The sequence below is a fragment of the Suncus etruscus genome, chromosome 2 (assembly GCF_024139225.1).
Source record: "Suncus etruscus isolate mSunEtr1 chromosome 2, mSunEtr1.pri.cur, whole genome shotgun sequence".
Lineage (NCBI taxonomy): Eukaryota > Metazoa > Chordata > Mammalia > Eulipotyphla > Soricidae > Suncus > Suncus etruscus.
Window position 1 is genome coordinate 133,931,928 of NC_064849.1, and position 25,890 is coordinate 133,957,817.

The 25,890-nt window shown below is 41.4% G+C and overlaps 1 protein-coding gene across 5 annotated transcripts in view; it reads left to right on the forward strand.

The window, feature by feature from the left end:
• PDE8B (phosphodiesterase 8B) overlaps positions 1 to 25,890 on the forward strand; it is a 262,958-nt gene that overhangs the window by 232,657 nt on the left and 4,411 nt on the right. For all 5 annotated transcript variants that reach the window (XM_049766043.1, XM_049766046.1, XM_049766044.1 and 2 more), the window contains 10 exons: positions 1,551 to 1,593; positions 5,349 to 5,426; positions 7,192 to 7,268; positions 9,018 to 9,182; positions 11,352 to 11,397; positions 11,949 to 12,084; positions 12,969 to 13,167; positions 16,994 to 17,211; positions 18,621 to 18,741; positions 23,344 to 23,511. In XM_049766043.1, the coding sequence (XP_049622000.1) occupies positions 1,551 to 1,593; positions 5,349 to 5,426; positions 7,192 to 7,268; positions 9,018 to 9,182; positions 11,352 to 11,397; positions 11,949 to 12,084; positions 12,969 to 13,167; positions 16,994 to 17,211; positions 18,621 to 18,741; positions 23,344 to 23,511 (1,251 nt within the window). The remainder of the gene's footprint in view (positions 1 to 1,550; positions 1,594 to 5,348; positions 5,427 to 7,191; positions 7,269 to 9,017; positions 9,183 to 11,351; positions 11,398 to 11,948; positions 12,085 to 12,968; positions 13,168 to 16,993; positions 17,212 to 18,620; positions 18,742 to 23,343; positions 23,512 to 25,890) is intronic.

The following is a 25,890-nucleotide window of genomic DNA, read 5'->3' on the forward strand; positions in this document are numbered from 1 at the left end:
CAAATGGTGGTTTCTAAAAATGGAAAATGTGACACAGTTGTTTACACAGGAAGTAAAAAGTGCCAGTAGGTGGGATAGTCACACAGAAGAAGTAAAAAGTGCCAGCAGGTGGGATAATCCGAAACCTGAGTCATGTGACCACCAGACCTCACATAAGCAGTGCCCTGTGAGGCTTCCTATAGTTAGGAAGAATGGACTAAGCAAAGTTAGAAAAAAAATCTATTGGGGAGGTAAAGGGAATTGTGTTATCTACATGGAACTCAAACCCGGGGCACTTTTATGGAAAGGATGCTCTCCAGCTCTTTGAGCCATCTTCCTGCATCCTCAGCTGCTATTTTAATACTTTATCTTTAAATAGTCATTTTATTTTCTCAATTCAGTCAAACTGTAATAGAACTATCCACCTGCAGCTTCCATGTTTATGCCTGTTCTAGTGGGTGATACTCAGCCCTGCTTCTCTTCCTAGTCAGTGCCACAGAGTCATCAAGTTTTTTATTTATTTATTTTTGTTTGTTTGTCTTGTTTTTGGGTCATACTTGGCGGTGCTCAGGAGTGACTCCTGGTAGACTCTAGGGACCATATGGGATGCTGGGATTCAAACCAGTGTCTATCCTGTGTTGGCCACATGCAAAGCAAACGCCTTACTGCTGTGCTATCATTCTGGCCCCTCTCATTAGGTCTTGTTCAGCAATAAACTTACCCCTATTTGTTAAGTCACTGCAAAGGGTTGAAGATTTGGGCAGCAGCAGGTGAGAAAAGCAGCAAAGCAGGGTGATTATGAGTGTACTCCAACCAGATGCAACCTGATTTACAAACACAAAAAATGAGAACCTCAAAGACATCATATATCTCTTATTTTGATTGCCAGGTGCTTCATTATTCAACAGACATGTATTGGGCATTAGCATATAGAAAATTGTCGAAAATAACTAGGTATTAAGCTTTCCCAAAAGTTCAGGTCTTATTGTGTGAAGAGCTTTGTTAATTGACTTTGTCTAATAATTAAAAGGCCTTAGGAAGGCTCTAAAAAGTCTTAGGCTTAAAGTCAGATTATTGGTTTGAGTTATATTGCAGGCCTCACCCAGAAGTACTTGGGAACCACTTGGCTTCCCCAGCTGTGTTTAGGAGCAGTGATGCTTTTCAGCTCGGGACTTGAACAGAGACTTGCTCCCCCGAGCCTCCTTGTTCCTCAGATTACTTTCACATCATAGAAAGGTTTCACCTGTCTGAAGATAGAAACAGTTTATTTAGCTTGTGGAAATATTAAATTTTGTCACAGACTTTTGTTACCTGCAGAATGTCCAAGTGAGAACAGCTAATGGCGATTTATATTTGCTACCAGGCAAGAACATTCCATGGATACTGTTGAGTGTCTGAACTTATTCACAGTCTTGGTAGTGGGGTCACCTGGAGTCCATCTGTCATCTGCTCCTCCTGTTTGTGCAGCCTTGTGCTTTGTGAAGTCTTTTGTTTGGGAAGTGGAGCTAATACCCAACTGAAAACCTCTCTTTCTCTCTCTTTCATTTCACCCAACTTTGGGACCACCTTAGATCCACAAGGTCCATCGGGACTCAGGAGACAACTCCCAGACAGGTGAGAATGCTTTGCTTTTCTCTTTCCTGTATGAGGCATGGTGGGGGCCCAGGATATAGTAGGCTCTGAAGAGGTTAGGATTGGCACCCAAACCCAACCTCAGAATTGCTGTAAGAATGTTAGGGAGGCATGAGAAAAGGAAGTTCATAAGCAGTTTCAGATCTCCTTTCATGGCCACCTTTTCCACTGAAAATCTTCCCCCTTTCAAGTTTTGTCTTGCTGGCAAGTGACTGTAAAGCAGGTTAATCCCAAATAGAAAGTAGTCCCAGAACCTTGGGGAGGTACGGTCAACCCTCCAGCCTTCCCTGCTTTATTGCAACAGTGAACATGGGGTTACCCACTGGCCTAGGATTTGGGGGCACTGTGGCCCTATTTCAGCCTCTCTCCCTCACCTCAAATCAACGAAATCTTTTTAACTGTCTGATTTGATCCTTAGTTTTCTTACATATAAAATGAGAGGGCTGAGTGTGGTGCCATCACATGTAGAAAGATCTGGAATTCTCTGATCAATTGGGAACATCAGTCAGCTATCAGAGATTTAAAATTCTTGTTCCTGCATCATGTTATCTCCCCTTTGTGACTTTACCAGCATCAGTGTATGAGGTCAGGCCTTAGGCTTCCTCTTCCGTCCCCCTCCTTGTTTCAGGACACACATATTGGTACTCATTCTGAACCTCTCTTTCTTCATGGAAAAAGTAAATGAACAGTGGCCATATTCTCTTTTTAGAATTAAAGTAGAAAACATTTAGTGTCTAGCGGAACCAGACATCATGCTGTTAGGGCTTCTCTTCACTTAACCTAAGAACTTCCACAAAAGAACAGTTGGCTATGACATGATGACCACACACACACACACACACACACACACACACACACACACACACACACACACAAGCCATACATACATATATACACTCATACTCAAAGTCTCTCCGATGTTTTAGTTACTTATACAATTTACAGTATGTGTTTTCTTTTAACTGACTTACAGGCTTCTAAGGTTCCAAAAGTTGCAACAGGCATTTCCATATCCTGTAGTGTCTGGCATTGCCTTGAACATGCCAGATCAATATCCTGTTCAATTGAGACATAACATTGGCCCACTGAAATCCTTCCATTATGTACAGTATAGGTTTCACCATTTATTAGCTCTTTGAACTTGAGGTCCCTACTTAATCTCTCCACATTTAATTTCCTCATCAGCAAAATGGGAGTTGCATTCTGTAGCTCTCAGAATTGTGGTAATTTTTACAAGATGTTCATTATAATTAAAGAAATAATACAATATCAGGCACTGTAAGTGCTTAATAAGTGATGTCTATCCTTTGTTCAGGACACTGTATCCATTTTGCTGTGGACTATAAATGCTTTAACCTCCCTTGTCCTTATCTCTGATTCTTAAATTTATTCCACAAGAATCTATTGAGGGAGTGAATAACAAATTTTTTGATTGAAATACCTTTACTAAAGCTAAATTTCTCCAAATTTAAATTATTCCATTTTTATACAGTATCTTCATTTTGACTGGGAAAAAAATGAGCACAATCCATTTTTGAATAATTTCTAATGAATTATTTAGAAATCAGTCAGTCAACTTGGACCACATTAAACTTACTTTTCTACTTTTATTTAGAAACTACATTTTGAGAATTTTTCTATCTTAAATAGAAATATGATGATTATATATTAACATCATGTTTTATATTAAATCTTTAATATGTTAGGTTTGATTATTTGGTAAACATATTGGGAATCCATATGCTTATTAAGTCTCTAAATAGGTAAAAATAAATTATATCTTGTAGAAAAATATATCTTGTGAGCAACAACAATGGTCATTCCATAGATTTGGAAAATGCCATATAATAGCAATGTCACTTCAAGGGCTACCACTGATAGTATCTTTATAAAGAAATATGGAAGCTCATATCCATGATTACACCCAAAACTAGTAAACAGAATATACACCCCCTACCCTGTTTTGACATTTATTTGTAAAAAGAAACTTTGTTAATGAAGACACTTGATTGTAAACTCCATCCCATGGAGGATAAGAACCTAGGCTAAGGGGAAATGATGTATTTTAAGTTGGATCATTTAAGACATGAGCTTTTTAACAGTTTAGCTCTTCACTTTATGTGATGTAAATATAATCCAGATTTAGTCTTGTTATTGAATCCTGTTTAGGGATACAAAAAGGATGATCTAGAGAAGTATTTGAGACATGAAGTGAAACTAGCAGGAGTCAATATTAGCATGTATACTGGAAAGAAGTTACAGATGCAAATGCACAGACTTGCTTGCATAGAAATAATGGTTAATAATAATTAGCAAACAAGACTAGCTCCTCACTATGCCCTGGTGAACTCATCCACATCTCCCTGGTAAATTCTCCACAGCCTGTGACTGAGCTGCTCTGACTTTCCCTCCACAGATGTGGATGCTGACATGGAGAAGTGGAACTGCTATCCTGGGTTACAAAGCTCACAGATTTGGGTTACAAATCCCTACTGAATTTTGGTGGTTTGGCTCTGGAGTTAGTTCTTTTTTAAGTATGAAGCTTTCTGGTACCTCCTTGTCAAGTGTTATCAGACACTTTATTAGAAAGTATATTAAGAGAAATTTAGCATAATATAGACACAGAGAGATGTTCCAGAGAGTACATAGGCTTCTGCAGAAAGGATAAAACTTGGACAATTTTTTAAAATTTGTTTTGGGGCCACACCCAGTAGCACTCAGGAATTATTCCTGGCAGGCTCTAGGGACTATATTGGATGCTGAGGATCAAACCCCGGTCAGCCACATGCAAGGCAAATACTAGCACTCCAGCCCAACGCTCAAACAAATCTTAAAGAAGTATCATTGCATCTCTTTTTTTTTTTTTGGGATATGATCACTTTGAAAATCCATTCTCTGCCTCCAGTCTGAAACAGTGAGAAATGACAATTATGGTTAAGTTTCTCTCCTTGCTCATGGACTACCTCACAAAAGACTAAAATCCTTGAAATGCTGTTTCTGAAGTCCCCACTGCCGTCTGCTGTTAGATTCCCCATAGCATGAGCTGTTGGCGGAGCTCCTGCTTACACTGGATGGTGCATATTGAGAGCTCAAGTCAAAGTCTGCACAGGCAGTCAGATTTGTGAAGTATTTTCTTTTTTCTTCTGAAAATTGAGGCCAACATGATAGCTTAGTTGTTAGACCTTCCTGGGAATAGCAAGCTGCACTCTCTGCTGTGTCTACCTGTGATTGGCTGCACATCTAATTGGATGAGATCACAGTCTCAAGAGAACCAAGAAAAACATGTATCTAAATGGTCTGACTTTTTCAGAGGCTTCTGTGACTAACCACCTTTATTTATCAAATTCATACTTTTTGTGAATTATTATATTTCCACAAATATCTCCAAGGAGCTTTTCACGCCTAGTTAAATGTATTGTCCAACTAAAACCTCCATATCCACCCCTGCCCTGTTTTGACATTTATTTGTAAAAAGAAATTTTGTTAAGGCAAGACACTTGATCGTAAACTCCACCATAGTGTGCCAAGCTGCTATAGGAGCAGACCTCACTCTCAGCTGCTGTGACAGCAACTGTGTTTTCTGGATGACATGAAGAGAAAGTGATGTGCTCTTTTCTTTTAAAAATATATGGTGTTTTAAAAAGCAGTCTTGTTTTCTTTGGTAAATGACTTTAAGCTTCACCTGGGAATACGCTTAAAAAAGCTGAATCACTCTGTTTCTAATCTGATATCCTCAGAATCTCATTCATTCAGACACAAGAACAGGAGGAAGGAGTCCATTGATGTGAAGTCTATATCTTCTCGAGGGAGTGACGGTAAGCAATGGTGTGGATTTTATTGGCCTTTTTTTCTAGCAAATGACAAATGACTGGATTCAAGAATCATTCTGTCTAAAAGCAAGGAGCAGGGTTTTAACTAATCTGGCCATTTTTAATTTTTTCAGTAGGTTGAAAATATTTAGGTTTTTAACACTCCACTTGGGAGCAGGGAGGGATGGGGGTTGATGATGCAGATGGCCTCCCAAGTGGTGCTCATGAGACATGAGTGCGCTTTCAGCATTTTCAGCCAACTGGTCCAGCTGGTCAGTTTGAAGACCTGAGGATACAGTGTTGCTCGGGCCCTAAAAAGCTCAGGGGATCATATATGTATCAAGAACCTGACTAGTGTTGGCACATGCAAGGCACTCTCCCTACACTATATCCCCAATCACTAAAAGCCCATCTTTTACACCTTTTTAAATTTTTTATTTTTTTGTTTGAAATAACTCTGAGATTTGTTGCTTGATGATCTCTGAGGAGGTTTGAGCCACATAACCACCAAGCTGCTTGGAGTGTCTTTAGCCAGCAAAGGTTATTTACTCTCTGCTGCTAGTGGCACAGGAGATCCAAGTCCTGATTTCCCACTCCATCCCCAACTCATTCTCCCTGTCCTTCCCTAATAGATGTCACAGATCTGAGACAGAACTTAGCAGAGCTGTTGCTACAGCATTTAGCAAAATTATTTGATCCGCATTCAATACTTCAGGCCTAAGTAATCAATATTAGCTCTGTGGTAGGTGATTCTGAAATGTTATTCCTAGGTGAATTATGTCTTCTCTGGGAGAGCAAGAACTAATATTTACAGAAATGGGACTGTCTGCCGGCGGGAGGACAGGGGGATACGGGGTGTCTGTAGATGAGGAATTTAATTGCCATGCAGGCTGTCAGGCTGAAATGAAAGATTGGGGCTCTGGGCTGGAGATGTGATTCAGGAATCCTAAAGGTGACAAATCAGCCTGAGCAAAGAGAACATCTCAAAGTGGAAGTTCTTGGTACAGGCTTGAAATCACTCCTCAGTCAGAGGGTCAGTAGGGCAATGAAGAGAGGACTGGACCTTGGCCAGCAAGTACCATAAAGAAGACCCTCACAGAACAGTAGGTGCAGCCTACTGTGTTAAGTGCTGCAGGTGTCAGAGTGTAAGAGGAGAGTAGATGATGGGGTTCACTGTTTGGAAGAGATTTCTTTAGTAATGGTGCTAGAGAAAGGAGAATATCCAAGCCAGAGCAATAACATACAGCAGGTAGGGCATTTGGCTTGCATGTGGCTGACTCAGGTTTGACCCCCAGCATTCTAGTTAGTACCCTAAGCTGGCCAGGAGTAATTTCCAAGCACAGAGCCAGGAGTAAACCCTGATGGTTACCAGGTGTGGCCAAAAAAATTGAATTAAGGAAAATTTCTACAATATAGTGCTGGAACTATCACAGTTTACTGGGTATTAAAAATCTGGAGACTCAGGCAGGTTAATTGTATGGTTTCAATTTGTGTGGAGTGCGCTCTTCTGCCTCCAGCCTCCAGCTCCTTCTAAGAGCCACTCCCTTCCCCCTTACCTCTAGGGGAGCCAGGCCAGCTCTGCTGACAAGTAGAGCTCTCAGTTTTCCAGAATTAAAAGACCAGCGAAGTCACTAGTTTGGGTCTTTTTACAGGAGAGGCAGCGGAGTTGGTTGTCCTGTACTAATCAGATCCAAGGTCTATGATGGGCTTTTCTGAGGCAAATAAACAGAGCTAAACCAACTAAATCTATTTACTCCACCTCTCTCTGCAGCACCCAGCCTACAGAATCGGCGCTACCCTTCCATGGCTAGGATCCACTCCATGACCATCGAAGCACCCATTACAAAGGTGAGTGGCAACTGCCTGGTACTGGGTTATCTGGGAATGCAGAGTGATGAATGATGCACCACTGGTGTCATTATTTACAGGCCATGTATGAAGTGACACAGACATCAGCTATGACACAAGCACAATATGTGGTTGTAAGTTACAGAAAACTCTATTTGGGTTTAAGGAGAGGAAGTCATATTGGAAGTAGGACTGAAGCTCACAGAGATAAGAGAAAGAGAGAGAGAAGGGACTCCAGGGCAACAGGCACAACAATGGGAAGTGCTAAGGGTAGGGAATGTGATGGAGCATTTGAAGAACTAAAGGCAAGTCCATGGCTGAGCCCAGAACTCAGAGAGGAGAATGGGACAATATGGGAAGCCCTCATGCTGTATTCATATATGAACTGTATACACCAGCTGTATTCACTTATGAGCATTGAACACTGCTGAAGCCTTTCAAAGGGGACCTGACATGCTTCAGCCTAGTCACTGAAATGACACCCAGTGGCCATGTAGAAAATGGATGGAGAGGGCAAGGTTGAGAGAGAGGAGACCAGTCAGGATTCTCAGGTAAGAAAGACAGTGGGCAGATTAGGAGTGGAGGTGAATAAGGAGGTCAAGGAATGTCCCAGGGCAAATCAACTCTCTAGGCAATAAATTATAATTGCAGGTATGGAGAAGAAAGCCTACGCCTCCCTCCAGGTGCTTGGTTTGAATTTTGTTGGCTCTGTTGTTTTACTACAGTTGGAGAAACCAAGGAAGGAATTTTTTTTTTGGTCTGAATTTTTTTTTAACATTTCTTTGTGTGTTTCAGAGATGGAGGAGCAAGTTCATGACTTTGGGTTGGGTGGCAGTTGAATATAAGGTGGCAGTTGAATATCTCAATGTGACAGTCAATGTTGAGTCCAGAGGTCCAAAGTTAGGAGAAGGCTGGGAAGTGAATGAGGGCAACAAGTGTATAGTATCTTTGTAATGGAAATGAAAGAGCTGGAAGGACTCAGACTAAAAGGCCAGCACCCAGTTCTAAGGAAGCCAACATGTAGAGGAGAGCTGGAAAAGAAGAATCAGCAAAACAGTCTGAGGATGCTGATATTAAGGTGGGGCAGGTCATAGAGGGGGCTCTGGAGAGTGTTTTTCAAAGTGGGCAATACTGTCTTCTAGAGGCCACTGCAAAAATCCATGGGCAACAAACAGTAGCAACTAGGATGTGTGGGATTGGACTGGGGGGGGCATGTTTTGTTTGTTTGCTTAACACATGGACTGTAGACTACACTTTGTACTAATAAAATCATATTAAAGCATGAGCTACAGGTGGTGCACACCTGTATTAAAGAAAATAGCTTTCCAGAGGGGCCAAGTGATTCCTTTTCTATTCCCTGGAAATGGAATAAATTTTCCAGTGGTCCTCAAATATTTTAAACAGGGGGCCAGTTCACTGTCCTTCAGACCACTGGAGGACCAGACCAATGTAAAAACAAAAATTATGAACAAATTTCTATGCACACTGAATATATATTTTTTTGAAGTGAAGAAACAAAACGAAACAAATACAATAAGTGGCCTGTGAACCGTAGTTTGAAAACTACTGGAAAAGGTCCAATGAGTTTGGAGCCCTAGTGAGAAGAGAGAGGTACCAGGGAGGTGTTGGCTATTTTGAATATATCCATATTTCAGCATTTGATTTTCCTTAGATTCTGGGCCTGTGTCTGGCTTTGGAAAAGGAGAATCCTAATGTCCTCAAATTTGTTCTCTTCCTTTACTACCTTAGGTTATAAATATAATTAATGCAGCCCAAGAAAATAGCCCTGTCACTGTAGCAGAGGCTCTGGACAGAGTTTTAGAAATTTTACGGACCACAGAACTGTATTCCCCTCAGTTGGGTACCAAAGATGAAGACCCTCACACCAGTGACTTGGTTGGAGGCCTGATGACGGTGAGTGATGAGGGAAAACCAGAAATGCTGGGGAGGTTACATCGAACGCATTTGAGTACATAGAATGTAAAAACTATTCCCTAAAGTCACAGAAATACTGCTGCATGAGTAACATAGCATAAGCAGAATCATTTACATATTGCACATGTAATATTATTTAAGCAAATGTGCAAAGAGCAACCTCTGAAGGGTGTAGTGTTGGATGGGGGTCATGTCTAAATTTCCTTTGGCCACAGATTCTTTATCTATATAATGAGAGGGTTTGTCCTTGGACTATACCATCACCTTCTAAATCTTTGATATAGACTTTATTTTACTAAAAAACTTCTATACCAGAATTCATTTAATAAATAGAGACCAGAGCTGGAAAAATTATTTGGGAGAAAAACAGAGTTTGAGAACCACATCTATGCTTTACATGAAAGGTTTCTCTTGAGCTCTGTGACCAATGCTGAATGAAGACAGGTCATTGCTCCTACTGCAGTCCCCTTATGAACTCTAGCTTTGGTCTTTTACTTCCCTGGGAGGCTTTTGGTTATCATTCCTCCATCTCTACTCCAACACAGTGTAGACATGATGCAGATCTGGAGAAGTTGTACCAGAGGCAGCTGTAGCAATGCTGCAGCAGGAGAAATGGGGTTCCTTGAACTTGCTATCTTCTTGCCTTCCCCATCATCACATATCTTGGGGATCCTCCCCAGGTGATACCATGAGGAACCAGTACAGGCCTCCACCTTTTTTACAGGGGTGGAAAAGAGAAGTCCCCTGAGTATTGTGCTATAGGGGTAGTGAGTTATGACCACTGGTACTTGACTACTACTCATACCTCTAAAAAATACAGTGATAGTATGGCAGGAAGGATACTTGCCTGGCATACAGCTGAATTGGATTCAACACAGGTTAGATCCCTGAAATCCCCTATAGCTCCCTAAGCCCCAGACATAATTCCTGAGTGCAAAACCAGGAGTAAAATTTGAGCACCCCTTGGTGTAGTAATAGAACAAAAATAAAACAAAAAATGCTATCAGCCAAATGATCCAAGGTATGGATTTGGGCTCGAGGGTATGGGTGCCCTTCACTAATACTTTTAACTTTAGTGTGTTGAGTGAAATAAGTTAAAAGGAGACCAATTTTGGATGGTCTCACTTAGGCATACAGAGGAACAATAAGGAAATGGACAGTGTCCAATGAGATACTCCAGGCCTTTGAATGCAAAGCTGAGACCATTAGGCTGTGGAGGAGAGGCATAAAGTGAGAGGCAAGGATGACAAGGACAGTGCTGAAGAATCTTGAGCACTTTGGTAATGGTTAAGGTACAGTAACTTGATGCATCAACACCATGCAAGATAAAAAAAAATTATGCAAGGTAAAATGTAAAACCAAATTTTAAAAAACTTTAACCTTAGCACAGACTTTCTAGGGAATATAGTAATGTGTGGCTTTCAAAGAGTTAGGCAATTAGATGCTGGTGGTAGTTAAAAAGAAAAAAAAGGAAAATGAACATTTGAGGACAAGTTCAAATTCAAGTTCCCAGTTAACTGATAGCAGTATTCAGTCTGCTCTGCCTTGGGAATCTTAGATCTAGAAATGTGTCTTCTGAAGGCTGGCAGTAGAGCATATGTTGCATAACAGAAATTACAGTTAGGAAAAATTTAGATTTTAGTAAAAAGATATTAGCCCAACCTCTTCTAAGTCTTCCCATTAGAAACCCATTACTCCAAATGTGGGCTTCTGGCTTTGGTTTCTAAGAAGCAAATTTGAAACAAGCAAAAAAAGTGCATCATCTGGGAGATTAGGGAGAGGCACTGGGGGAACCCCCATCCAAAGCAAAGTCAGGCCTGGGATTTCACTCATGTTGCTTCCAAATGCCAGAAGGGGAACAATTACATGAAACAGTCAACTCACAGTTCAGGGATGCAGTGCTGCTCACTTTAGTCTTCAATACTCTTCTCGTGGGGCTAATCCCAAGAAGAAAAGGATCCTTTTTACCTTGTAGCTAAGCATGGCTCTACAACTGAGTCACTTCCCTGGCTCTGTTGTGATTTAATGTGGTGTTTTATCCTGGAGTTGCATTGATTACATCACTCAGGTCTCTCCTTTGATTAGTGTGAGGAGTTGATGATGGTGGCATGTAAGGCATGCTCCTAATGGCAACTTTCTCTGTTTCAGGATGGCTTGAGGAGGCTGTCAGGGAATGAATATGTGTTCACTAAGAGTAAGTTGTCACCATTCCTTTTGTCACTGATAGCTCATCTCTGCCGGTTATCTCCCAGATTGTTTTGGGAGGGCCTGAGTGGTTTCTCCCTTTGGAACTTAAGGGTCTGTGTGGCCTAATTGGAACCCAAGGCTTCAAGTTAAAGTAATTTCTCTGCCATCACTATTAGAATATTAATGTGAAATGTTAATGTAGGTCCAGAGAGATAGCATGGAGGTAAGGCGTTTGCCTTTCATGCAGAAGGCCATTGGTTCGAATCCCAGCGTTCCATTTGGTCCCCCGTGCCTGCCAGGAGCAATTTCTGAGCATGGAGCCAGGAATAACCCTTGAGCACTGCTGGATGTGACCCAAAAGCCACAAAAAAGAAATGTTAATGCAGTCAAGAAGTTAAACCAAATTAGTCTATTTGGAAGACATCTTGGAGATTAGTATGTGAGAGAAGAATTTTGACTGTCCAAGACATTCTCCAGTGGGTCTACCATGAGAGGGAAACTGGTAACACTCAGACTCCCAGTTTAACCCAGCCTTTCTTGTCCCTTCTGTCTGCTCAGATGTGCACCAGAGCCACAGTCACCTAGCAATGCCACTAACCATCAATGATGTACCCCCGAGTATTGCCCAGTTACTTGACAATGAGGAAAGCTGGGAGTTCAACATCTTCGAGTTGGAAGCTGTTACACACAAAAGGTATGTGTTCCTTCATGTGGCCATGCCCACGAGTGTCCATTCAGCAGATATTGGGGTGTCTGAAATATGTGAGTGAGATATGGGATCCAGTTGGTAATGACCAAAGGGGGATACCAAGGTTCTCTCTTAAGTATCCCTAGGTATCTTCCTTTATGCATCATAAGTGTTATTATCCTTCAACATGTTGAAACACTCCACCTTACAAAGTGCACTGAGGGCCCAAGTGATAGCACAGTGAAGAGAGCTTTTGCCTTGCATGTGGCCTACCCAGGTTTCATCCCTGGCACCTCATACAGTCTCCGAGTCTGCTAGGAGTGATTTCTGAATGCAGAGCCAGGAGTAACCCCTGAGCACTGTCAGGTGTGGGGTCCGAAAACAAAACAAAATAAGACACACACACACACACACACACACACACACACACACACACAAATGAGCTTGAGAGTAATGTAGCCTTTTCTAATGGGGGAACAATTAGGCAGTTCAGAAAAAGCCACCTCAGGGAAGACTATTTATTGCTCTGCAGGGCATCAATGATGCTCACCTGTAGATGAATGACAGGAACCTTTACTGAGTTCTTTCTAAGTGTGACAAGGTAGAGATAGAAAGGGACTGACAGGAATCTTCTTGCCTGTCAGAACCCTTGATGAACTTGAGATTATCTCTAAATCATTCGGTGTGTGCTGCATAAACAGCTTCTAGCTTAAAGAAGTAAATCATGAGGAAAAGATACATCATCTCCTAATGCAGGTGGAGATATTGTAACTCACTGTGTGTTCAGTAAATCTCAGATGAAAAATACCTCCATGCCCCAGTATCAGCAGAGAAAACTATTTCTGGGCCAGTGAGAACAGTGACTCAGAGTTTGTTTTCTTGTTTTCCAGACCATTAGTTTACTTGGGCTTAAAGGTCTTTTCCCGGTTTGGAGTGTGTGAATTTTTACACTGTACTGAAACTACTCTTCGGGCCTGGCTCCAAGTGATTGAAGCCAACTATCATTCTTCCAATGCATACCATAATTCTACCCACGCTGCCGATGTCCTGCATGCTACAGCCTTCTTCTTGGGAAAGGAACGAGTGAAGGTAAATAATTTTTTTATTTTATTTTATTTGTTTTTGTTGCTTGGCCCACACCTAGCCATGCTCCATGCTCAGAGGTTACTCCTGGCTCTGCACTCAGGAATTATCTCTTGATGGTGCTTGGAGGACCATATAAGATGCCAAGGATTGAAACCCAGATTGACTTGCATAAAGGGCAAATTCCTTACCCACTGTACTGTCGCTCTAGTCTCTGGAGATAAAGTTTTGATGTCATGTTTTTTTTTAATATAATTTTTATTTTGATCATAGTGTCTTACATATTGTTGACAATAACATTTTAGGTACATATTTACATAAAATCAGGGGGGATTCCCATCACCAAATTGTCCTCCCTACACCTCCGTTTTTGTCCTACCTCCCAATTCCTCTTCCCTCACCCCCAGGGCGGCTAGAATATGTGGTCCCCTCTGTATCCAACCCACTACTTAGTAGTCTTGCCCCTGTTTGGTCAGATGTCATGTTTTTATTACCTGCCCAGGTTAGAGACTGGAAAGCAAGAATTCTGTATATTAGATAGTTATTTAGTAACCACTCAGAGTAGTTCAGGTGCCATATTCATGGTGTGTTTTGATGTTGTAAAGACAAGGCCTTTTTCTCAAGCCTTCCTCTCTCCAGATGGCACAAAACAATTCACACCATCACACTTACTCACTCTCATGTCATGTTGATCTATTCGTCTATCATTCCTGAATGTTTGCTTGGAGTCCTTTGTGATTATTGGGTCAGAGAAGAAAACAATTGTTGTAAGTCCAGAAGTCTTAGGATCAGAATTAGCCATTGGTCTGTGACGATGCCGATGTGTAATGAGTTGTTTAGGGTTCAACTGAATGTTAATGCATCTTTTGTGTGATTGTGAAGCTCCATATAAGGCATTAGTGGTAGTAATGTCATTCTGAGAAAGTTCTTTTACCTTATATGTTCAGTTCAAAGGGACCCCATTCTGTACGCATCAATGATATTTTAGCTCAACCAATATGTGATATGCTCTGTACCGATTTAATATAGGCTAACAGAGCACATTTGGTATGTTAGCTATATTAAATGTGTTTCAGCTAAGGGGCTATGAGACATAACAACATCATAAGTTAAGGAATTGCTGAACTGACACGTATAGAGGCTAGTTTATAGGGCAAGCTTAGTGTTTCCCGGATGTATCTGGCAAGAGATCTCCAGATTTTTTCTTCTCTAACAATCACTTGTTCCGTGTGTTTTCCTTTGCTATAGCTTGAATTGAAGCTAAGAGCACAGGTATTCCTGAACAAAAAGCAGTGTAAAGACTGACACACCTCAACCAACAAGCATTAGACTTTCCATAGCTATAGGGATATAACTAAGGCATATAACATAGTTAAGAGAATAGACAGTGAATAGGATGGAGAAAACAGAATTAGCAGAAAAATGAGGATAAAGGGCTAGTTCCTGCTCAGCTTTCCTCAAGACTCATCCTAGTCTTAATTGATTAGTTTTGTTCAAGATTCAGCCTAGTCTATGACTGATTCCTAGATTCATTCACTTTTATCAGTAATAAAGCAAAGAATAATAATAGCAGAATAATAGGAGTATGAATAATGCTATATTTTGGTATTGGTTTTGACTTTTGGGTAATGCTCAGGGGTTACTCCTGAATATGATCTCAGAAATCACTCCTGGCTCAGGGTACTATATGGGGCGCTGGGGATCAAACTTAGGTCTGTCCTGGATTGGCCACATGCAATGCAAACGCCCTACCGCTGTGCTATGGCTCCAGCCCATGAATGATGCTTTTGAAGAGTTTTGGCTTTTTTTGTTAAGAACCTATCATATCAGCTGTTTTCTAGTACTTTTCTATAAGGAGCTAATACTTAACCTGATGCCACCATCAAGTTCATTCTCCTCTGGTGCACATATCATCAGCTGAGCTTGCAGATGGCTAGGGGCATCAAGACCAACACCAAAGTGATGAGTACTGCTGTCCTCTGGAGTCAGGGCTCAGTATCACAAAAGCAGAGCTTTGAATGCCTGATAAAACAGGGGCCCATATTACTTTATATTTCCCTCTTTTCAAGTAAATATCTTTCTAGAAATAATGAGTGTTATTAGCAACTTCAGAATCTACTAGAATTTTTCAAGTTGCAGCAACTAAAACAAGTTTAATCCTGTGCTCACAATTTGAAAGACCTTTACTAACTTGTGGAGCTCCTGCCAGACCTTCAAAACAATGAGAACTCAAGGTCCCTTGGCAAATAGAGCTGGAAAAGGACTCCTGAGCTCAGCCTGAGACCACCATTGGGGCTGACCACACACCCTGTGAGGGCCTCTGAGACAAGGCTGCTCCTGAGGACTCTTCTTAGGAGATCACTTGTCTGCACCCCTCCCACTCCTCTTGTCCCCTAGCTTAGAGCCCTTTGACTGCAATGTTGCTCTCAAAGTTTTCTGAATAAACTATGGTTTGACTTCCCCTTCTGGAGTATCCCAGAGGCCCTTTGTTCTGCTGTGCTTCTCTTCCCTGCCATTCCTGCTTGGTGATTCTAGTTTATCTTTTGGCATGAAATTCACTTTGTTAGAGGAGTCATTCAGTTCACCTGTGCCATAGTTGTCTGGCAGGAGCCAGTGGCCACGTGTGACTATTTCCTCAGTAAAATGAAATCACCTGAGAAATGCACTTACCCAAAGACATTGATCACATTTCCAAGTCCGTGGCACCATGTGACTAGGGATTGTTAAACTGCCTGGCTCAGAGATAAGTATTTCTCTTCATGGAGTTTCATGGACTACACAGTCATTCATTGGAGTAGCCCTTATGGTGACTTACACAGCAGTTGTATTTCTTCCTTAGCATATTTCACAGGAGTTTGTGTATACGTGCATGTTTGTATGTGTGTTCATGTGGAGTCTCCTCCAGTGAGTTTTCTACTCTATTCCCATGGATACCATGCCAGCACTGTTCATTACAGAGCTCCAGCACCCTGCATGGCTTCTGGTACCTGTTAAGCACCCAGTAAACATTACTGAATCAATTGATTGAGTTTAGTCCCTGTATAATAGAGCATGTGAGAATATCCTAAAGCTATGGACCAGGAATCATTTGTCTCCCTTGATGTTCTAATGTATTAAATTATGTAATGAACTTGAGAAAAAGAATCTCTGCCTCTGCCCCTCTGAGCCCAGAGCAGCATTTTATACTTAACTGCAAGGACCACTTTTCTGTTACACTTATGGCCACAGTCACCAATTTGTCAGGAGCAAGCAAATAATAATCAGAGAGAAAGATGAACAGAGGCTAAAGTGCTTGCCTTGCATATGGCTGACCCCAGTTTGAATCCTTGACACCACATATATTCCCTACGTACTACCAGAGGTGATCCTTAAACACAGAACTTGAAGTAAACCCTCAAAACTGCTAGGCATGGCAAAAAAAGCAGGCAAATAAATCATATTTGTGATTAAGACCACTTTCTAGAAAGTTCAAGGAATCTCCTTTCTTGAAAAGACTCCTAGAAATATGGCAGGCATTGGGAAAGGCCCATTTTATTTCTTTTTGGAGGCTAAGAGTAGACTCTGGGAAGAGAATTTGGTGATACTTTGTACTGGCAGCCAGGATTTCTCTTTCATACCAGAAAATTCACAGCAGGCTGAGGACATGGGCCCCAATCATCCTCTCTATGAGTGGGATTTGGATATACTCAATAGACTCAGGCACATCTTCTCCTGGCCCACCTCCCCAGATATACATAGCCACCCCATAAATAGGTTTGGGTGTGTGTGTGTATGATGTGTGTATGTAGGGCAACCTCAGACAAAGGGTAATGTCCAGTCTTGCCCATCCCAGGGAAGCCTTGATCAGTTGGATGAGGTGGCAGCTCTAATCGCAGCCACTGTGCATGATGTGGACCATCCAGGACGAACAAACTCATTCCTGTGCAATGCGGGGAGCGAGCTGGCCGTGCTCTACAATGACACTGCTGTGCTGGAGAGCCACCACACCGCGCTGGCCTTCCAGCTCACTGTGAAGGATGCCAAGTGCAACATTTTCAAAAACATGGACAGGTTAGTGGTCACCGAATCCTTGGGCTCAGGTTCATGGAGTATAATCAAGGTTTAAAAAAGTGCTTTAATTGTTACACTGGTGATGGGGAGTGTCCTCTTATATGACTGAAACTCAACCACAATCATGTTTGTAACCAAGGTGTTTAAATAAAATATTATTAAAATTTAAAAAAAAGTGCTTTAATCACTTCACTTCCTCTTAGGGGAGAAGGGAAGGGAAAGAGAAGAACAGTGATATCATAAGATCAGACAATGAAATAATAACCTTGACCTGGTCAACTGTTATTTTCCACCTGCCTTCATTTCTCTTAAACCTCATTTGGTCTTCAGCAAATTCCTATAAAAATGTTCTATACATTGTACCACACTCAATTAATATTGATGATGCCAGTAATAAGCATGGCAGGTATTTTTACCTCACCAGAAGAGCATCTAGTCCTTTGTATACCACAAAAGAACTAGATCCTCCATAGCCTGGCCCCATCTCAACTTTGGGCCCTCAACTCAAGTGACTAGTTCCCTTTGGTGCCAGTGGTGCTGCAGCAGCTCCAAGGCTGAGCAGGTTGCCACTAGCCCTGGGACTCAGGCAAGTGTGCTACATGGATGAGCCAAAGGAGCAGTTTATTCCTTTTCCTGCTGAAGACCTATGGTGGTTATCACATAGGTGGAAAAGCAACTTTTGGGAGAAAGCAGCAGGGTACAGGATGTCAGTACCCAGTTGGCTTCAATACATAGATCAGTATGAACTTGTTACTTTAGTGACCAGACATTGGAAGGGGAAAATGGGGTCAGATTATTCTAGCCTTGAGTTCCATCAGTATTAAGATTTATATTAAAAACCGTTGCAGGGAGGAAAAAAATTCCAAGTGCCAATTTTATTTAGCTCCTATTCTGGATCTTGAAAGAAAAAAGGTGATATAATAAAACAGTAATTTGGGGCAGACACATTGCTATTTCCATTACAGCTTCTCATTCTACTTTAAGGATCACTGTTAGTGGGAAATGGTCCTACAGTACATCACCAAAGGAAATCATTGCTGGTTCTGTAACAGGAACTACTGAGTAATGTTGAACACCTGGGATAGCTCTGGTAGGAAGGGACTTGTCATTCCCTCTGACTTACTGGATGTATCCAAGAAAAAGCAAAAAGGAAACTACCTTTATAAAATAAATGTTTACTATACAACAAGTACTATCTTCTTTTGAAAAATCAGATATGAAGGGTCAGCTAACATGCAAAAAAAATGAATAGCATCAGTATGTTGCTACTTTTGTTGTCTGCCCTAATTTCTTAGTTTTATGTCCCCAGCTACCTTCTAGATTATGGGGAATGCAGTAAGATGGGAATAGAACTGTTCTAATTGTGAACAGTATGTGAATAAGGCCATTTGTCTCCTGGTGATTTTTAGGAACCATTATCGAACATTACGACAAGCTATAATTGACATGGTGTTAGCTACGGAGATGACAAAACACTTTGAACATGTGAACAAATTTGTGAACAGCATCAACAAGCCACTGGCAGCTGAGGTGAGCCTTGTTCCTGTAATAAGTCACATCAGAGCTTATTTTCATCAGTGTCTACTCATCTCAGTGCATTTTCTCTTGTTCTTGAGTACAAGGTGATTATTCGTTTGAGGTTAGTACAGAAGGGCAAAAGTGCTACCTATTTTCTTTGAGAGTAACAATACAACAAAAAAAATAGATTAACAGTGTCCACAGCAACGCTGAACTGCTTGAGAATGACGAAGATAAAGTATGTGGTAACGAGGGGAAGCAGGGCCAGAGAATTATGAGAAGAAACCAGCAGACCATAGAGACAGGAATAAATGGTGATATTTTTTTAGGGCAGTGTTTCTCAATCTTCTGATATGGTTTTTTTCCAACCTTATTTCCTTCCGGTGATATCCACCCCAACCCCAACCTAACAGTAGGCTTTTAGTCTTAAGCCTTGCCCCACCCCACCTTCATTTACATGATTTCACTTATAGATTCCTTGGGTAAGAGTGGGGATGAGATGGGGTGGGAGAACAGGGGACTGTATGATCTCAGGTTAAGAAATGGGGCCGGGTAGGTGGCGCTGGAGGTAAGGTGTCTGCCTTGCAAGTGCTAGCCAAGGAAGGACCGCGGTTCGATCCCCCGGCGTCCCATATGGTCCCCCCAAGCCAGGGGCGATTTCTGAGCACATAGCCAGGAGTAACCCCTGAGCGTCAAATGGGTGTGGCCCAAAAAACCAAAAAAAAAAAAAAAAAAAAAGAAATATTGTTTTAGGGTACCCCAAGTTATATTATTTCAGGTCTCAAAATCAAAGAATGTTTTTAGATAAATCTATTCCTATTGATATCAGTACCCAAAGATTATAGTAATAGTGAAATCTGGAGAGATTAGTTGGACAAAAGCAGGTGTGGTTTTTTTTGTTTTCCTTTATATAAACTCACTAATATGAGATTGGAGAGATAATACAGTGGTACTATCTATAGTGCTGTGCATGTGGCCAATCTGAATTTGATTCCCAGCATCTCATATGGTCCTGAAATTTTGCCAGGAATAATCTGAATGCAGAGCAGGGAGTAAACCCTGAGCACTACCAGTTATGACCCAAAACAACAATACTAAGAACAACAAATCACTAATGTGCTTATTTAGTACCTGGTATCTGCTTTAAAGTTTCTATCAAATGTGGGTTTTAGAAACAAAGAAAATTCAGTCATTATTTGAGGAGAGATCAACTGAATTTACAAACCAGGCGCTGTTCACTTGGTTAGAATGAAATCTACTCTTTTCCTGTTAAGAAAAAGAAAGTTGCATAAGTGGCTGGTTGATTAAACGGTATATTAAAAGTCATTTGGATCATTAAGGAGATATTCCCACCAACCATGATGAACCCAGCTATGAAAGGAGAGACAGTGTCTACCTCACCTGTGTTATGTCCCAAATCCTCCCAAATTTATGCCACATCACACTGTCAGAACCCCTTTTATCCCAAAGATTTTTTTTTTGCTTTTATTAATTATGACAACAAAGATGCAAAGAGAGAGGACAGGGTAAAATTACAGTGGAAGCCCAATCACCCATAAGCAGAATTCTCGGTAGTCCCATCGATGATATCCCAGCCTTGATCTTTCAACCAAAGAAAATTAAGAAAAACAAAACTGAACCCATGTACAATACAATTAATTTGTCCCTCAAATCCCCAGTTGTATTACATACTATTTCTTAGCAGCACACAATATAATCCAAAGAGATTAGACTTATGTAACTCCTTAAACATTGAGGGCAAAGTACATTTATCTTGTTCCATGCACATGCTTACTAGTTTAAGTTAACCTCAAAAGTTTTAGTGGGTTGTTTTTCTTAAGGATTGGAGTCAAGGGAAAGTAGTAATAAATGGTATTAGAGTGGCATTTGTTTGCATAGGCCCACCAAAATATAAGAGACATGGAAAGAAAAATTATGGTCTAAATACAAGGAGACCCTACCCCTGAAGTTTCCTGGCACAGGACTGACTCTAGGCTCCAGGCAAACTAGTTTGTCCAATTCAAGTCATCGTCTGTAGTGGCAATACACCTTCATTCCTCACATAGTCTCTATTGTTGGTATCATGCTTCTGTATTAAAGGTCCTGGAGTCTGCATATCCCATATTGTAGTCAGGATGGTGCAGAGCATCCTCTCGTTTCATCTCACACTTAAGGGGCACTAGAGAGAACCATGTCCTGTAGAGCAGGTCATTGTTGTTGTTGTCAAGTCTTCTCAGTGTAATCGGAAGTCTCTTTTTAGGAGGTCGATGTCAGACCCTTGGTGTGTCTTTCCTGGTAGAGGACTGCTTCCAGCTGTTGCTATAAAAGACCTTGGATGTTTCGTAGATAGCTTGCCTGGTTCTGGCGTGAATGGAGGATGCCCATTCCTCTGAGGCCTGTGCCAGGTCATTCTATCAATGTTCAGGGTGTAAGGTACATTGTACTGAGATTTATTAGATAAGAACTTATCTGTAGGTATAGTGTTTTCCTATTTTAATGTGTCTATGCAAAGAAGGATCAATGCCATGAAGCGTTATTGGTGCATCTGGAGGCCATAGGAACAAGACCAGCAATTTCCATGACATAGTTCAATCATAGGCATCAAACTGAGGGACAGTTCCACCAACAATCCTTATTGAACAGCTTACAAAGAAAAGACAAGATGAAAGTGGATAGAAACATCATGGTAGAAGAATATAGAGAGAGTTACACCATTAAAAAAAATATACATGAAATATTCAAAAGATATATGTGTTTAATTTATGTCCTTCTAAATAGTTCTGGGATTGTTAGATCCACTGTATATCTTTGGTCTGAGATTAAAACTGTGTATTATAGAACTTAAGAGGGGTAAATCGGGGGTAGTGATGGTTGGGAGGAGTATACGTAGTGCCCCCGCGCGGTTTGCATCATGTAGACTAGTATGAAATTGCCAGTGACAGCATGAGTATAACTGACAAACTATCTGCCACCCCACAGATCAAACACCACCCCCCAAGCCAATCTCACGAGCTCAAGCGCAATCCTAGGCCAATCTCCGCAGCTGGCCTGGGGGTGGGGAAAACCCAGGGTGCATCCCAAAGATTTATGGGAGCAGGGATCTAGAGAGTTAAAAAGGAAAAGAATTCCCAGAATCAGAGAAGTCTATTTACCTGCTGTGCAAGTAGGTCCCAGCTCTGGTTGAAAACTGTTCTTTGCAGTATCTAAAGTAAGGAGCACTTTTGTATTAATTACTAATTAATGAGTCCTAGTGCAGTGCGTGCAGCCCCTTCACTCCACAATTCTGTAGGTTCAGGATAGAAGCAAAGAAATGATCCACAGCAAGCAGATGAAGTTTCAGGAGTTATCCAGCTTTATTACAAGGCCCTAACCACCATGTGCACATCTCACATGACTTCTAAGCTAAACAGCCTCTTTCTTCCTTCTCTGCATCCATCCTGTCTCTGATTTCTCTCCCTGCTGCCTTTGTCCCTCTCCTCCTCCCCGCAGGCAACTCTTAATTACCATCCATAGACCCCTCCCAGCTGTGGAAGGGTCTCACCATCCAGGTGAGCTTAGCATTTGACTGTGGGGGAGGGTAAAAGAACATCTTTTCAATGGTAAGGAAATTAAATATCAAACTTCTGATAAGGATTCTGTACTTGTCCTAATAAATTGGACTATTTTCAGAACAAAACAAAAATCCTTCAGAATTATGAAGGTTTTTTGTTTGACTGAGCTCTGGAGAGTTATTGAACTATTTCACACAATCAGTTCAATGGAACCTTTGAAAGCAGACTAGCATTCTTTCAGGTTTTTAATAATGGGCCAGTTGCATTTATATCACTTGACTCTGGGCTACATGCATCAAGTATGTCAGATACATGCTCCTGCCTGGGCCTACTTTCTACTTCTACAACCACATATTTATATGGTTCATGCTTGAAGTACTTGTAGACACTTGTATTAAGAAAGCAGAAAGTGAGGCCAGAGCTTACAATGGGTAAGATATTTACTTTGCATGAGGACCATCAGGGTGAGCCCCAGTACCACATATGGTCTCCTGAACCCGCCAGGAGTGATCCCTGAGCACAGAACCAGAAGACCTGAGCACTGTTAGTTGTGGATACTCTTCCAAAAAAAAAAAAAGCTGCAGCAAGAGCATCAGAGGAGGTAGAAGAGTAGGGTTGATAGAAAGTCTTAGGAGAGAGGGATTTGGTGGGCATAAGCGGCAGAAATATAAGAATAATTTCATTTGTTTCCCTATCATTAATGCATTAAGCTGTAAATGGTAATTTTTATACATTTCCTTGTAAACTAGGATAAAAGCTCTTTAAAATTATATACTATATTACTAAAAAGAAAGTTTTGTAAATGACAGATACACGCAAACCCTCACACAAAAAGATCAAAACCTCTGGAGCTCTGGGGAAGAGAATGAAAGGGCAGAGGTGTGGGAGTTTTTCACTTGATGAGGCTTTTCTATGTTAACCTGATCTTGAGCTATGGGAGTGTTTTATGAAGCTGTATCCTGTGGGTTAAAGAAGGGAGAGAGAATCTCCTAGGCTGAGTCCCCACTGATTGATCATCTTCACCATCATCTTGAACCAACCCTGAACTGACAATATTTTCCAGATCGAGGGCAGCGACTGTGAATGCAACCTCGTTGGAAAGAACTTTCCTGAAAACCAAATGCTGATCAAGCGCATGATGATTAAATGTGCTGATGTGGCCAACCCTTGCCGCCCATTGGACCTGTGCATCGAATGGGCTGGGAGGATCTCCGAGGAGTATTTTGCTCAGGTGTGCTACCTCTCTGAGAAAGAGCCTTTTGCCCCCAAGAATGGTCCTCAGCGCTAAGAATTCTGGGAATTCTCCAAGTAATAACTTAACCCTTCCTTCAAGGCAGACACTTACCTAGGCCTGGAGTCTCCCTGGAGGGAGTCCCCTTCAGGTTCCTTCAGGTGTGACTGGGCACAACCAAACAATGTCTAAGGGAGGAGAGAGAAGCTGCGTCTTTCACCTTCAAACTGTAGGATTCTGAACTTCACAAAAATTGATGAATTGGGCCGGCGAGGTGGCGCTAGAGGTAAGGTGTCTGCCTTGCAAGCGCTAGACAAGGAAGGACTGCGGTTTGATCCCCTGGCGTCCATATGGTCCCCCCAAGCCACGGACAATTTCTGAGCGCTTAGCCAGGAGTAACCCCTGAGCATCAAACGGGTGTGGCCCGAAAAACAAAAACAAACAAAAAATTGATGAATCATCCATTTTATTCATTCACATGGTAAAACAATTAAGCAAGATGCAACTTGCCAGGAGAAACTCATTACATTTGGGGAGAAAAGATGTAGACACTGGTAGGTCCACATGCTAGTTTAAAAAAAAAAGTGAAAGGGATCTTAAAAGGAGGCAGATACTAAATGCAAAAAAAAAATACGTTTTTTTTTCCTAGATAAAAGAAGTGCTTTGTGGAAATATAAGAACATTTTTTTAAAGGAACTTTTTTTTTCTATGAGACCAAAGCATTATTAAAACTAGTAGGGAGGAAAAACAAAATTTTTATGGCAGGAGAGCAGCAATTTGTAGTTCAGTTTGATAATGTGACGAATAATTAAAGGAATCAAACAAACAAAAAAAATCCAGAAAATGATAGATTGCAAGATGCCATTTGAAATTCAGTCTCCTGTCAGAGAAGAGGCTCTAAGGGACTAGTGTGCAGTGCCTAACAGATACATGGCGGCTGAAGAAATAAATATACACTGAGGGTGGGGAGGTGAGTCTATATGACAGGATGTACCACTACGACAGAATAAGGAACTGCTAAGTAATTACTTGTGTCTGTGTCAGGGAGGCCCAAGTGGCACAGCAATGCTATGTTGGCTTCCATACCCATTACCCCAGTGCCCAACTCTACTACATATGGTCTTCACAGTACAGAAAGGATAACTAATATCTAGAATGAAGGGAGGGAAGTGCTGCAAAGACCCTGGTAAGTTAACTGCACCTTTCCAGTCCAGCAAGAAAGTCTCTGAATCGAAGAAAAATTGGACACACAGCAGCCCTGAGTTAGCCCCCAAATTACATCTTGATCTTAGAGAGGACTTTGCAGGCTAATTGACCTGACATTAGCATATGGGTGGGAGACCATAAACAAACTCCCCAGATCCTACATAGTCAGCTTAAAGTCCTATTCCTAGCTATTGTCCAATGTGTGAATGGGGCTATGTGTGTGTGTGGTGGCTGGGAGTGACCACAGAACTTTTAAGTGCTTTAGTGTAAACTCCCTATGTGGGTGTAAAGAACAAGCCAAGTTTCCAGGGAGACTTCTGACAATCTGGCCCCTGGCTCAGTTCACCAGCAGGCACAGATGGTGATAGCTCAGTGAATTGTGCTAGTGTCCACATAGGCACACTCACTAGTGAACAGAAGATTCAGACTTAGACCCACCTGGAGAACTTCTGGACCAATGACCAAGTCTCAACAATCTGTCAGTCATTTTGTCACAAGGAATGGCTTGTGAGCTCATTGGCTATGTGCTGTTCCTTAGACAGGACACCGGGCAAACTTGTGCCTTCCTCTGTCACCCAGAGTAGGAAAGATAGCATGCTCCAGAGTTTATTCTTAGTATGATTAACCATTCCTATTGATTCATAAGAACATTAAGTGAAACTGGATTTATTGCCTTATTGATTTAGTGGTAACAATACTACAGCATTTTAGGGGTATTGCTTTCCACTTCTGTATGTATATGTGATCACTCTCTGTTCCCACTATTGATGGACCCAAGAGAAGGTATAATGAGAAAGGAGCTCACTCATCAGGGTTCTATCCCTAGGAGCCCATAGCACAGTCAGGAGTAAGCCCTTAGCACAGCCAGATGTGACCCAGGTTCCCCGCCCCCAAACCTTTCAGTATTGATAGTTTGATGTCAGTTCTTGTTTATTGCTAAAGCATGCAGTTTCATGCATGCACCATTATTTTCACTCTATTTAATAATTCAGTATCAGTATCATTCATATTAATATTATACTTAATGTTATGTTTAAAACATTTCTGACCTTTCAATAGCAGAAACATCTCAGAAAAGGATTGATGACTCCTGAAATCAGTGCTTTGGCAGGGATTGTGAGTAGTAAAATTGAGTCCTAAGATCTGAGTTCAGTCACTGTTTGAAAGCCATAG